The following is a 14,426-nucleotide window of genomic DNA, read 5'->3' as shown; positions in this document are numbered from 1 at the left end:
TTCAAAATACTTCACTAAAAATAATTGACCAATTCCAATGTGAATCTCAGCAAATATTCTATAAACCTTTAGCCACCCATTCCAAAATTTAATATTTAAGATATTTTAAGCTAGCACAACAATGTTCATTGCAACAATATTTACCATAGCTAAAATATGGAATCAGTTCAGATGCCCCTCAGTAGACAAATGGATCAACAAATGGATGTACTTATACACAATGGAATTCTATGCTACCATCAGAAAGAATGACATTACCCCATCTGTAAGGAAATGGAAAGACTTGGAAGAAAATTATATTAAGAGAAGTAAACCAGACCCAAAGGAACACAGGCTCCATGGTTTCCCTCATTTTTAATAATTAGTACACATCTTAGATTCCCTAACAGAGGGTCACAGTAGCTCAAAAGCTGGTACATATGTTATATAGGATGAGATTAAATGAACTGAAGTCTAGGTAAATGAAACAAGAGGTTTATCTTTGTGATTGCTGTTCATAATGTACTATGTAAAGTCATTCCTTTCTCTCTTTTCCTTTTTTCTACTTATGATTAATCAGTCTCATGAGGTTACTGTATCTGGATTGGTATACTGGTATACTATATACACACTTATTGGTTTATTTGAAATAGAGAAGGAGAGGGGGAAAACAAGATGACTAGGAGGGGGTCAGGAGAGGGATAGGGTGAAAAACATGAGAAGGGGTATCAAGTTTTGAGAAATAATGTACCTATCACCTGATGAATGTAACTGTAACCCCTCTATACCTGATCCTGACAATAAAATGCAATAAAAAGATACTTTAATTTCTTTTATGGATAATATTCAAGAAGATCATGACCTACATAAGTCCGTTCTTAAGTACAGTCCATCTTGGTCAATGTCACCTGTTCTCCCCACATTTTCCACAGGGGACCCTGGACAATTACGTCTCCCATTAGTCATCTCTTCTAAGTTTATAAGTTAAAGGATTTTATGAAAAAAACATGCATTTTAGTCTCACATAGACTGAATGAAAATTAGAAGAAATTCAAAAGTTCTTTCTACTAAGGCATAGGATGCAATCCAGATATTTGAGAAACCTAGATTGGTGTCATTGCCTCCGCCAGTGCTGTGGGGAACTAACCGAAAGGCACAGTGGGATCTATGGAGGGGAAGAGTCCTTCAAGTTGTCCAGTTGTGGAGTTTGCATCGAGCAGGGATTATAAACATGACAAATCACATACTATATAGCCAGGAGTCAACTTAGAGATGAAGGAAAGTCATAGCCAAATATCCTGGTAGAAGTGCAGAGGCTCAAGAGCTCATGAAGAGTAGCCCCAGGTCACTGCAGAAAGGATACATCTGCTATCATAGGTAGGGTCCAGATGGCGCTAGTAATATGTGCCATTAGTATTATTGAAGTTCATTGTATGCATGAATGGAAATGATATGAGGAACCCATTTTACTAAGTACAATTCAATGTACAAAGTACAATACAATAATAAGATAAACCTTCATAAAAATACAGTGATTCTAATTCCCTTCATATATGTGACACATTATCTCTCCCCTTAGTTAATTTTTAGACTACCAGTAGGACTGTTGAACTACTACACTGGTTAATCATTAGTCAGGGATATGGCTATAAGTCACTCAGTGTCCTGTGCAGGCCGCAGAAGACACAGCACCTTCTTTGTCAGACAACTGACCAGCCATGAGTTGCAACGATCATTGTGTGAAATTAAATGATGGCCACTTGATCCCCACTTTGGGGTTTGGGACCTGCATGAGTGAAGGGGTAAGTTATCATATGGTGGATTGCTGAAAAGGAAAGACCCCTAGAATGATTGGACATTGAACTGGGCTGTGGACTTAGCCCCGCCTTGTGTGAGTGGTTCTTGAGTCTTCCAGGATAGAGCCATGCCGTGTAGAAAGGAGAAGATGTAATGCTAAGGAAACGACTGCGGCTGGGTGCTGGTGGCCTGTCGTCCTAGCTACTCGGGGAGCAGATATCTGAGGGTGGCAGTGAAAAGCTAGCCTGGGCAGGAGAGGCTATGAGACTCAAATCTGTAATTAACCACCAGAAAAAAAGTGGTAGAACACTAGCCTTCATAGGAAAATCTCAGGGACAGTGCTCAGTCCCTGAATTCCAGACTTACCACAAAAAGAAAAGAAAAACAAAAACAAAACTTAGGAGAAGTTGGACAATGGGAGGAATTATACATACCAAGATTTATCAGGCAGAGAGACTTTACAATTTCAGGAGAATAAAAAGTGAGCATGAGACTGAGTTCAGAGTTCTATTACTGCACTTGAAATTTTCAAGGTTTAAAGAACTTTTAAACACTAGACACAAATGAGTATGATAAAAAATATGATTGTTTTTGGAGTTTCCTAGGAAATATCTCAATGAGATTACTTTGAAAGGACTGCTTGGGAGTGAAATGGTGATTCCCAGGACTGCAAGCCCCAAAGCCCCTGGCTATCCTCTACGGAGTAAGCAGTCCTGACAGTGTCATAGGATGACAGGATTACAGAAGGCTTTCATTTGGTTTAACAAGATGAAAACAGGGCAGTGAAGATTTCTCTTGTTCCTTGTCTGTGGATGCTGAGTTCCCTCCCTTTCCCTTCTCAAGATCCTTTAACTGTTCTCTATTGTAGCACTTATACCTGAATATAAGATTCAATGTCACGATAGGCAAAACTAGAATCTAATAGTGGTATGCATGTTATTGGTCCTTTTAAGTGAAGAACAGATGCTCCTCAAGAATGACATAACCAACATGGACAGAAGTCATCTCTACATTTTGGCGTACTCTTTACTTGCCTAATCATGGACAAGTTCCTCGTAGTTTGAGCTTATATGTTGTGACCACATATTATTAAATTTTGCAAAGTCAGGTAGTGAGAAGATTAGGAAGAGGAAGTATTCCAACATGGTATTGTCGTGGTAATTCCCTGAGTGCTTTTATGTTCAGGAAAGAAATGCTGGTATTAAAACTAGCCTCTATGCGTCAGTATCTCATTCACTTTTATTTCACAGAGTAAGGAAACCTCAAATTCTCAAAAAAGCAAGAAAGATTACTTTGTTTTTCTTTATTTACTCTTTACAAGTGAACATTCAAACACTCACACTTGGCAGTAAAAAAAAAAAACATAGCCCCTTAAAGGATCTTTGATTTTCAAGATTCACTCCTAATTGTAAATCTATGTCCTTTGAGAATACATTTTTTCATCAACATTTAATCTGTCAAAAAGAAGAATCTTGCACTGAAGAGCTCAGGGACAGTGCCCAGGCCCAGCTTTCAGGCCCCAGAATGACCACCACCACCACCAAAAACAACAAAAAGAAATGGATGCATTAAAAACTGTTCTATAATGCATTACTCTCTGTTCAAGTTTCATTGACCAATCTAGCCTTGGCTGGCATCCTGGATCTTTGACTTGTCAATAGGTATTTAGAGATTAAAAAAAGATGGATGTCCCTAAACATCTTATATAAAAAACAAGGGTGTATTTTTGTATTTGATCTTATTTTGAGAGTCTGTATATGGTGGGTTCTAGCAGAGGACTCCATGGTAACATGAAAATCTTGGAAAAAGCGCTATTGGCTTTCATTATAGACAGAGTTTGCATTTTTATGAAGGGTCAGTTACTAGAGAATTCAGCCTATCTCACTGGAGAGGAATCACAGAAGCTCACACCATTTATTTCTTTTACATTTTAGTTACAAACATGTTTTTCCTCTGGGTTGTTTACTTAGTGATCTCATTATATGAATTATGATATGATTATTTCAATATGCTAATTTTGGCATGTCTTTCCAGACAATCTATAAATGTGAGTTGTTCTGGAGTCTTCTATATGACTTATTATCCAAAGCTCACATAGATTTGTAAAAGATGTAGGACCTAAATTCTTGTTTAGGACCTAAAATTCTTATTTACCAGAAAAACTCAGAAGATACGAGTTTAATTTTTTTACTCCATTTTCAAAAGTAACTAAGATAAACGTAAATGTCTACTTTTAAAACATGTAACTCATTGGGTCTAGAACCTACAAAACATTTTGTGTTTCATTTAGTATTATAGAAAATGGAAATTCAATGATCAGGTAATGTTTTCCAAAAACATAGTTTGACAATATTGGCAGTGCAAATCCCTTCAGTCTCATCAACTATCCTCTTGTCTCTGAGATCTAGTGATAACCTGTTTCTCCAAATACTACTTCTGGTCGCTCCCCTAGGTTACAAAGAGTAATGTCTTAGAGGCTACCAAGTTAGCTATCGATGCCGGCTTCCGCCATATTGACACTGCTTATGCATACCAAGTGGAAGAGGAGGTGGGACAGGCCATTCGAAGCAAGATTGAAGAGGGCACTGTGAAGAGGGAAGACATATTCCTCACCTCAAAGGTAGTGTGTCTATAGCATGTACGTGTGCAAATGAATGGTGTGAAACAGAGAAGGAAAAATTATGAAACTGAAACAGCAGTGGGCAAAATGTGCTTATTAATACACATTTTATCCATGGAAGATGTATTATGAAAATCAGAGAAAGAGTCAGTGGCTCACACCTGTAATCCTAGCGTTCAAGAGGCTGACATCAGAGGATGACAGTTCAAAGCCATCCCTGGAAGGAAAGACGGAGACTTTCTTGCCTCCAATGAACAACCAAAGTACCAGAAGTAGAGCTGTGGTTCAAATGGTAGAGCACTAGCCTTGAGAAAAACCCTAGGACACACACACACACACACACACACACACACACACACACACACACACACCCAAACCAGAAGCATAATGATTACTTACTGACTATATATTAATTTACTACATTAAAGTGCATTTAACTTTATGCACCTCAACACAAAGCACCACTATGTAGAATGTGTTGTGAAATGAGATAAACTGTGCTCAAATTATGACTTTCCTTCTCCCCTTGTTTGCTTTCTACAAATTTTCTTAACATTAAGAAGATCAGTCTTTAACATACATAAATTTCAGAGAACTGGCATTATCTGGACAGGAAATGATTTGCAGTTAAAATGTTCTGATTTGTGCAACACATTGAAATGTTTGAAATACATGTCCCCTGAGCTATATACATACAAAGTTGTTGATTGTTCATTTAGAGCAATAATAAATTTATTACACATATGGAAAGTAATTCAGAGATTTGAAATCATTATTACTTGATAAAAATTATCTCCTAGAAACTGATGTTCACCTTAACAGGTGAATCAAAAAAAATCCAAATCTGAAGGGTATATTTTCAAACATCAATGGATCTTCTAGCACAATGTGCCAATCTTATGTGACATCTATGTCCATCTTTGGATCACTTATTCGCTGAGCGTAATTTCTTTATTTGACTTCTGCAGCTTTGGTGCACTTGCCTTTATCCAGAGCTGGTCAGACCTAGCTTGGAAAGAACACTGGCAAGCCTTCAACTGGACTATGTCGACCTCTATCTCATTCATTATCCAGTGGCTCTGAAGGTAGGCAATTTACATGATTAGCTTTTCATGACCAGTTTGTATTCTTAACTTTGTGGGTATCATCATAATTTCCACAAATGGTTAAGCTTTGAGCAGACACACATAAAGTTAATTTATATGTTTTACTAAGTATTCAAGGTAGATTAGATCAAAGAATTAATTGTATTCTGCAATAGAAGTTTCAAATGTTGCCTAGACTTAGAGATTACAGAGCTAATTGGGTTTAATAATCTTCCCCAGCCCCTGTTAACTTCTGGAAGTTTCTTTTTTCTCAGCTTTGTCTATTGGTAGCAAATGTGCCCTTGAAACATTTCACGTTTCATGGTCATGAAAGGTCAGTAGCTTCTCCACAACTTCCATAATCAGACTTGCATGGCTACATTAGCCATCTTTGGTTCACATATCTGCCCTTGGAACAAAAGGTGTTCAGGTAGCTAAAGAATCTTGATAGTTAAGGTGCGTACAAGGTGGATATCCATTATTGTTCTTGGTCTTTTCCAGTGAAGGATGAACATTTCAGTAGAAGAACCTGTGAATAAGCTAAGTAACCTATATGAACTAGGAGACTTCATTAGGACTGGTAGAATGACGGTACACATAATATCAGAGACTAGAGCAACTCATGTACCCAAAGATACTCTGTAGAACTCAGCACAAGCCTCTTGATAAAGTATGGGGGGCGGTGAGTGAGACTCTACGCATTTTTGGGCATATTCAGTGACGAATTCCTTAGATCCACTGAGATGTATTGCGATGCGTACCAAAAAATGCAACTAATGAGATGGATGTAATTGCTTTTTTTCATATATTTTTTATTGTAATTAATAGAAGAGTTACATTATGTAATTGCTTTTGTTACAGCAAGGGGATGACCTTTTTCCAACTGATCAAAACGGGGAGTCATTAGTGAATGCAGTGGATCTCTGTGCCATATGGGAGGTAAGTGAGTGAGTATTTGAAGGAAAGGCGACAGAGGAAGCTTGAAGAGGAGAGTTTGAGCATATTTCCATGTCAGAGAAGGGGGTACATAACATTGGCTGTTGAAATTCATTACGTTTATGATGACGTTATGCTGGGGCAGTGGAGATGAATGTATTGATGGAAAATAATAGAGACAAATGGAGTGAAGAAGAATCAAAGGCAGCAGGAATTGTCTTCTTATGTAGGAATGACTCTGATTCTCTATTAAGGACCCAGGGATTCTTTTTCTGACTGCTATTGTCTTTTTTTCTCATTGTATTTATCAGTTTTTCCTCTGAATAATCATGAAGATTTTTTTTTCTCCCAATACAGGGGGATCAGGCACAGAGCCAAGGTAACCTCAATTGCTCTCCCACTGAGCAACATTCCCAGCTCCAGACTGTGTTTCTTTGAACAGCTCCAGTTGCATTTAGATTGCTGTATGAACGATACAAATGACTCTTTACTTCCATTGGCTCTGCAGGCCCTGGAGAAGTGTAAGGATGCAGGGTTGGTCAAGTCCATCGGGGTGTCCAACTTTAACCGCAGACAGCTGGAGAGGATCCTGAACAAGCCAGGGCTCAAGTACAAGCCTGTCTGCAACCAGGTGAGCTGCCCTAGACTCCTCTTCATCTTTTATTTCATTTTCCTATTTCTGTATTGCTGTAATGGTTTTTAGTTTTGCCTTCTGAGTTGATCATATTAGCCTGGAAGTAAGGAATCTAACAATAATGTGTCTGTCTTAGAGGACATGGAAGTCTCTCAATTATCTCTCCCTTATAAAAGTCTCAGTTTAAGTGAGAACGTCTACATGAGTGTCTAGTTGATTCAGAAGCTGGACATATATCTAGGAGACAGCATTTGTTGACACACTTGAGTTAGGAAGAATGGGGAGATGTGGTACTGTAGGATTCTCTATAAAAGGAATAACTCAAAGGTTGCCTTTGAAAAGATCATGTTGATAGTAAGCTAGGATAGAATGGAATATGGAAGTGTAAGTGAAGTTTCCATGTTTCTTCCTTCATCTTGGCTTACTTGGCTGTTGGTACACCTACCTTGAAAGGAAAATGGAGTCTGTGAAAGTCATTCAGGTTAGACTCATCATATCATGTGTTTATAATGACACTAAAGCTAGAAGAAATGCACTCTGAGGAACTCACCCGAGAACACAGAGCTGATGCAGTGTCCGAAAACCTCTTAGCTTCTGTTTATTTTCTGACCTCAAATCAGACTTTTAAGAATATGTCTTCTCTGTCTGGTTCTGTGGGTAATTTTCTTTTTGATTCTTTCTACTCATTAGTGAGGATCTTTGATTTAAAAATAAAGGTGAGTTTGGCCTAGTGGTAGAGTGCTTGCCTAGCATGCACGAAGACCTGGGTTCGATTCCTCGGTACCACATACATAGAAAAAAGCCGGAAATGGTGCTGAGGCTCAAGTGGTAGAGCACTAGCCTTGAGAAAGTCCAAGGACAATGCTCAGGCCCTGAGCTCAAGCCAAGGACTGGCAAAAATAATAAATAAATAAAGGTGATGGGTTAGATGTGTGGTCTAGTGGTAGAGTACTCACCCAGCATGCACAAAGCTCTGGGTTTGATTGGCAAATAAATAAATATGTATGTATGCATGTAATAATATCCCTGTGTCTTTATATATATTGACACAGTTTTTTCAGTAAATGTGAAAATGCTAATGCAATTCAAAAATTAGATTTGCCATTAAATATATGAGATATTTAGAATAGCTGATACCTTGCTAAACTATTCATGTTCTTGATCTTGTATTAAAAATAACTCACATGGAGCCACATTTATGTTGGTGAGTCTACATCCAAATCTGTAAAAAAATTTGTTTCAACATCTAAATCCACTATGTATTCATATTTCAGGTAGTTTTTTTCCTTTTGGTCAGGTTCCATTTTTTAAACACATTGTTTTCTGTCACATTTCTTAAACTCTCTTAACCTGGAATAGTCAGTCACCCAATCCTCTTATGATATTAAGTTTTTGTATTTATTTCTGTCAAGTAGGTGTGACAGTTGATACTATGCTGTATTATTCAAATAGACCCATACATGTGATTCTTGTTATAGTAAAGATGTTTCTTTCAATCACTTAGTTGACTATTCCTGCATTCCTGACCACAGATCTTTGTAAATGCACAATTTCCCATATTGCCACAATAGTATAAATACTTGAATAGTCTTACTTTGGTACTTATCCATCACCAGAGGCCCATCTTAAGGTAAATTTACACTTAACTCTTGAGTTTCCATCAGTGATTATTAGGAAAATTAGACTATTGAGGTTTGTAAATCATTTAATTTTAATGACTCTGCCTACTTATTTTAGAATGCAAACAATTTTACTCTTCACCAGGATAAACTACTTTTATTTCTGTGAGATGAAGATCTTGATTAACCTTCCTCTTCAAAGCAATGCTCTGATAAAGTAATGGATTATTTTCCTCATAAGGGAAAAGCAGTTTGTCCCTTCTATTTGTTTCTGTAGGTCTATTCTCTCAAGCTCATGAATATTTATTTACTGTATTGGTAGAATGGATTTTACTCATTACTGTTTCCAATGCACAGCTTTGACCAAATGTCCCCAGCAGAATTCTACTAAGCTGTTGTTTTGGTCCACCAGATTTGATATTGTAAATCAATCACCAAATTCAAATTTCTTGCACATGTTTTAGAGAATCTTTTGGTTTGTCTCCTGACTAGACTTTGTCTTTGTAAGGTTAAGCACTTACCTAGTTAGCAAGAGGTATAATTGTGTTTAGCATGGATAATATGGCCCACAGAACTGATTCACTGGAGAAAACGACCGGAATAAAATATAACCTAGTGATAGAGATGTGAATTTCATTTTCATAACAGAAACTTCACTTCATCCTGGTTACTTTAACTCAAGTTTAATGTTCCATGTGTTTTTATGATTCAGCTTTGTTTATTTCTTTTTAAAGATGTCTCCTTTTTGTGAACACTGGGTTTACATGTAATGTGATACCATTCTGTCTTGTTCATATTGTAGGTAGAGTGCCATCCGTATTTCAACCAGCGCAAGCTGCTGGATTTCTGCAAATCGAAGGATATTGTTCTGGTTGCTTATGGTGCTCTGGGAACTCAGAGATACAAACGATGGTAACAAGTGCAGTCAGTTTGCTTAAACAACTATACCAAACTGGAAGAGATAGCTCCAATCTTTTGTTTGTTTGTTTTTTGCCAGTCCTGGAGCTTGAACTAATGGCCTGGGCACTGTTCCTGAGCTGCTCTTGTTCAGGACTAGCAATCTACCACTTTGAGCCACAGTTTCACTTCCAGTTTTCTGGTGGTTAAATGGGAACAAGGATTTCAGGGACTTTCCTGACTGGCTGGTTTCTAACCAAGACCTTCATGTCTCAGCCTCCTGTATCACAAGGATCACTGGAGTCACCAGTGCCTGGCTTAGTCTTAGCTTTGTAAAGTACGTTCTTAACTGGCTCAGAGGAAAATTCGGATTTAAGTGTACTCTTTTTTTTTTCTGAGCCACTACTCTTGGTCTAAAATGGAGACTCTAGTGCATTTTGGAATCTCCTAATGAAACTGGGTACTCAGCCTCTGGAATTCAGCACTTGTGTCTCTCCTTCCAGGGTGGACCAGAGCTCCTTAGTACTCTTGAATGATCCCATTCTCAGTTCCTTGGCCACAAAGTACAAGAGAAGTCCTGCCCTGATTGCCCTTCGCTACCAGCTGCAGCGTGGGGTTGTGGTTCTGGCCCAGAGTATCAAAGAACACGAGATCAGAGAGAACATTCAGGTAATGCCTGTGGCTTTGGGGCCCCTATGGATTCTTCTTCACAGGAATCCTCTGAGCACATGTCTGGATCAAATGGCATTTCCTCTGCCTCTGAGATTCCCAGTGCTCTTGGAAATTCTGTGCCATTGATCCTTTTTCTTTTTTCATATATTTTAATTGTAATGGATGGAAGGGCTACATGATATTCACCAGGTAGAAGGTGCCTTACTTCACAGACATTGATACCCTTTCCCATGTGTTGGTCCTCATTTCCCTCCCTGCTTCCCCATCCTAGGTCAAATATGATAGTTCTTTTTCTTAATGGCAGCAATTTTTCTCCACTCGTTTGTTGAATTCTTTCCTGTTTGTCCATCTATCTCGGTGGAGGATCCTTTCATTTTCCAGTGAATCACTTTTGTGATACTGTTACCACAGTAGTTATAAGACAAATCATCCACAGTAGAGCATTTATTTAGCTCAAGATCCTACTGTTTAGCCTGTCACCAGTGGCTCATACGTGTAAGCCTAGCTAGTCAGGAGGCTAAGATCTGAGGACTGATCTTGGTTAAAAGCCAGTCTAGGTAGGAAAGTACATGAGACTCTCATCTCCAATTAATCACCAGAAAGGTGGAAGTGGCCCTGTGGCTTAAAGTGGTAGAGCACTCACCTTGAGCTAAACAGTTCAGGAACATACCCAGGTCGTGAGTTCAAGCCCTATGACTGATAAAAATAATGAAAAGTCCTATTGTTAGAACTCTTGCTCTTAGTTTAGCCTAAATACAGTACAAGCTTTTCTGTCTAAACCGAGTTTGCACTAATGTCAAAACCTGTCAGATATTTTAAGGAAAATCAGACTATTCTGTTCTGTGATACGGATTGGGCTATTTCCTGGATCCATCAGCTCCATATCAATTTCCCCATACTAGTGCAGGGTTTTTATATTCACACAGTCATAAGCCAAGCCAATGTGTTTCTACCTGCATGGCTTTCATGCCCAGGCTCAGAAATGGTGCATCATTGCTTTTTCTAGATGCTGCTAAGTTAGTTAGATTCATGTGATGGGGAAATACAAACATCTTCTACAAGAAGGAGTTGAAAATCAGTCAACTAAAGGTATGAAGACTTGGAAGTATGATTATAGGAAGGCATTTTAATAACTAATTTGCATTCATATGTTCTCAGGATGAGCTGTTTCTCTGAAGTCCCAATGTATCAAAGTTTCCCCTCTAACATTCTCTTTGTGTTTGTATGCTGGCTTTGTTGTGTCTCATGTACAAAATTTCTCTCTCATTGTACTATTTAGGCCTTTGTTTTGTCTCTGGTTAGTGTCAAGTGTTTTCTACTTTGGAAACATAATAATAGTAATATTTCACTTTATTGTCTCACTAAAAGAATACATTTTTTCTCTAATTCAACTGTAGTATTTTAATCAATGTGAAATAAAGTTCTAACTACACATACATGATTTAAAATGGTAATCAAATGTTCAGAGTGAACGTTATAACATTTGTGTCTTCTTTCCTACCTCAAATGTCTCATTTCCTCTCCCCTATTACCTTAGCAGTGCCAGAACTTCAGTCTTGCTGTAACATATGGTAACATGTTTTCCCAAGTCTTCCTTTGTGTTACTAAAGAATGTCTTAACCATCCTTGACAGACTGCTCTGTTACAGTTAGAATAACTTCCCAGAATGTTCATTAGTGCTCTAAAACCTAAGTTTTTGATAGTTTTTGGAAATATTAGTCAATCTAATGTAATTTCAGAGCTTATTTTTCTGTCTCTCTGTTTCTCTCAGTGTCTGACCCTCTCTCTCCCTCTGTCGCTTACACACTCACACACAGATACACCACCATCACTACTGCTACCACCACAACATTTAGCAATAAGTGAAATTTGTTTTGTTCTTTAAGTGTTCCAAATTTAGGGGAAAGATTGTCTTCATGCCAGCTCTTTTATCTTTTTTTTTTTTGCCAGTCCTGGGCTTGAGCTCAGAGCCTGAGCACTGTCCTTGGACTTTCTCAAGGCTAGAGCTCTACCACTTGAGCCTCAGCACCACTTCAAGCTTTTTTTCTATGTATGTGGTACCGAGGAATTGAACCTTGGTCTTCGAGGATGCTAGGCAAGCACGCTACTACTAGGCCAAACTCCCAGTCCATCTTTTATCTTTTTTAAAGTGATATAATTAGCATTTGAGCAATACCTAATTTAAATTTTGTTGAAAAGATTTTTGTCCATTGACTGATATCGAAATCTAATTGTAACCATGAAAATATTTGAATTGTATAATTTCAAAGCTTGCTACTTGTAGCTTCTATGAAGCCAGAATCTTTCAATAAAATCGGTAGCGTTTCTTGGTCAGCTACTTCTCCAGTCTTTATTTGTATATAAAACCTTGTCATTTGTTTCAATAAACATATGGCTTTAAAAAACTTGTCCAACGTTTTAAATGCTGGCTATTAAACCTGATTTATTTGCATATTCAAAATTGGTCAATGTAGCAGCTAAGTATTTTAAAATGCTTCTGCTTGTATTATAGGTTTTTGGATTCCAGTTATCTTCAGAGGACATAAAAGTCCTAGATGGCCTGAACAGAAACTTAAGATATCTTCCTGCTGAATTGTAAGCAACTGCATCACTTTATATTAAGCTTCAACTTACTTTGGGTTCAAGTCTCTTCTTTCCCTTTCAGAAGCCAAATACTGCATTTGCCTCTCCAATAACTCCCAGTGTGGTAGTCAATGGAGCATTTTTTTGTTTTTGAGTTTCTGAACTAGTAATTTGTCAATGCAGATAACAATGAAATTTATGAGAAGACGAAATGAAAGCAAGTGAATGCTGTCTCCAGCATTGATGGAAATATGCAGTCATCAAAACTGTCTTCTTTCTTGGCCTGTGGTCAAGGAATGTGGCAATGGGCATGTCATTCGTGACACGCCCCCCTTTGGTTTCAAGCATTCTCAATTCATGATAAGGACAAATGGGATATTATTTCAATGGGGGTTAGTGAATCTAGAATAACTACTCAAAAATGGGTACTATATTAGCACTGCTAATGTTTTTATTATTATAGCCTAGATAATTTTTAACTGAATGGGATCTTTGCTGATATCATATATTTAATTTCTGTAGAAATGGATCCTAGAACTGATGATGTGCATTCTTTCTCTTTGCAGCCTTCTTGGTCACCCTAATTATCCATTTTCTGATGAATACTGAAATGAGGCCTGGGTGATGTCTTCTGCCTGAAGCTCCTGTGTGCAGAGGGGTGTGGGAGGCCTTGAGGCTCTGCCCTTTGGATTCATTGACTCCATTCCATTCATGCTAATTAGTGCTTATGCTCAGCTGAAACTGAGTCCCCCAGGCTGGAAGAGAAGGCTTTTCAATTTCATCACTTTTTGAAATAAGAGTAAAATTGTTTCCTTCAAGATCTTTTTTGCCCCTTCTCTATTTCTTGCATATTGCGTTTCGTATCATTTCATTATGATACAGGTTCTGCTAGAAGTCTGAAGGCGGAGGTTAGAAGGTTCTAATATGGTTAGTTCGTTTTGTTTTCTTTCAGGGTGAGTCATGGGATATAGCCTGGTTGGCCTTGAACTTGTGATCTTCCTGCCTCCCCAGCTGAGTGCTAGGCTTGTAGGCAAACATCATCATGTTTGGCTATTCATGATTATCCTGTGCACATTAGAGATGTGGGAAAAGTCCAGGTCTCAGGCTTCAGAGCAATGGCAGATAGCGGGACATTAACAGTCAATGTTCCTCCAGCATACGACGTTTAGTTCAAGGTTCTTAGCGTTGAAGGTGAAGGTGCAAGGATGATTGACGGTCTTAAGGCAGCTCCATGTTGCAGCTTCTGGAAGCTGGAGAGCAAAGCTATTTCTGTGGAAGAGCTGAACTCTAGTGAAGTGGATCCACCTAGACTACGGATGATCAAGACCAGCCAATAATAAGGAGTGAGCTGAGATGCCAGGGAAGCAGGAGGGAGCCAAATATATCTCTGCTTGGGAAATCTACTGCACCAAATGGTTTCTACATCATTTCATCCTGAAGTCGAAAGAAAGACAAAAGAGAGCTTTTCACATGTTTCCTTCAATATATGCTGAGCTGGATGTGGGTGGCTCACACCTATAATTCTAGCTAATCAGGAGGCTCAGATTTGAAAGATGTGAAGCCAGCCCTTGAAACTCTTATCACTAATTAACCAGCAAAAAAGA

At 38.3% G+C, this 14,426-nt stretch overlaps 1 protein-coding gene across 1 annotated transcript; it reads left to right on the top strand.

Annotated features, from left to right (window-relative positions):
* The first annotated feature begins 1,666 nt into the window (after positions 1-1,666).
* On the top strand, positions 1,667-13,642 carry LOC150045872 (aldo-keto reductase family 1 member C13-like). Its single transcript, XM_090318819.1, has 9 exons — positions 1,667-1,781; positions 4,229-4,396; positions 5,365-5,481; positions 6,343-6,420; positions 6,926-7,048; positions 9,473-9,582; positions 10,071-10,236; positions 12,752-12,834; positions 13,389-13,642. Exons 1-9 carry the CDS (start codon positions 1,698-1,700, stop codon positions 13,429-13,431), a joined length of 972 nt encoding a protein of 323 aa, XP_090174945.1. The 5' UTR covers positions 1,667-1,697; the 3' UTR covers positions 13,432-13,642.
* The last annotated feature ends 784 nt before the right edge of the window (positions 13,643-14,426 follow it).

Source organism: Megascapheus bottae, chromosome 26 (genome assembly GCF_031878675.1).
Source record: "Megascapheus bottae isolate mThoBot1 chromosome 26, mThoBot2.hap1, whole genome shotgun sequence".
Lineage (NCBI taxonomy): Eukaryota > Metazoa > Chordata > Mammalia > Rodentia > Geomyidae > Megascapheus > Megascapheus bottae.
Note: the sequence above shows the minus strand (reverse complement) of the source record. Positions and strands in the feature narration are given on the sequence as shown.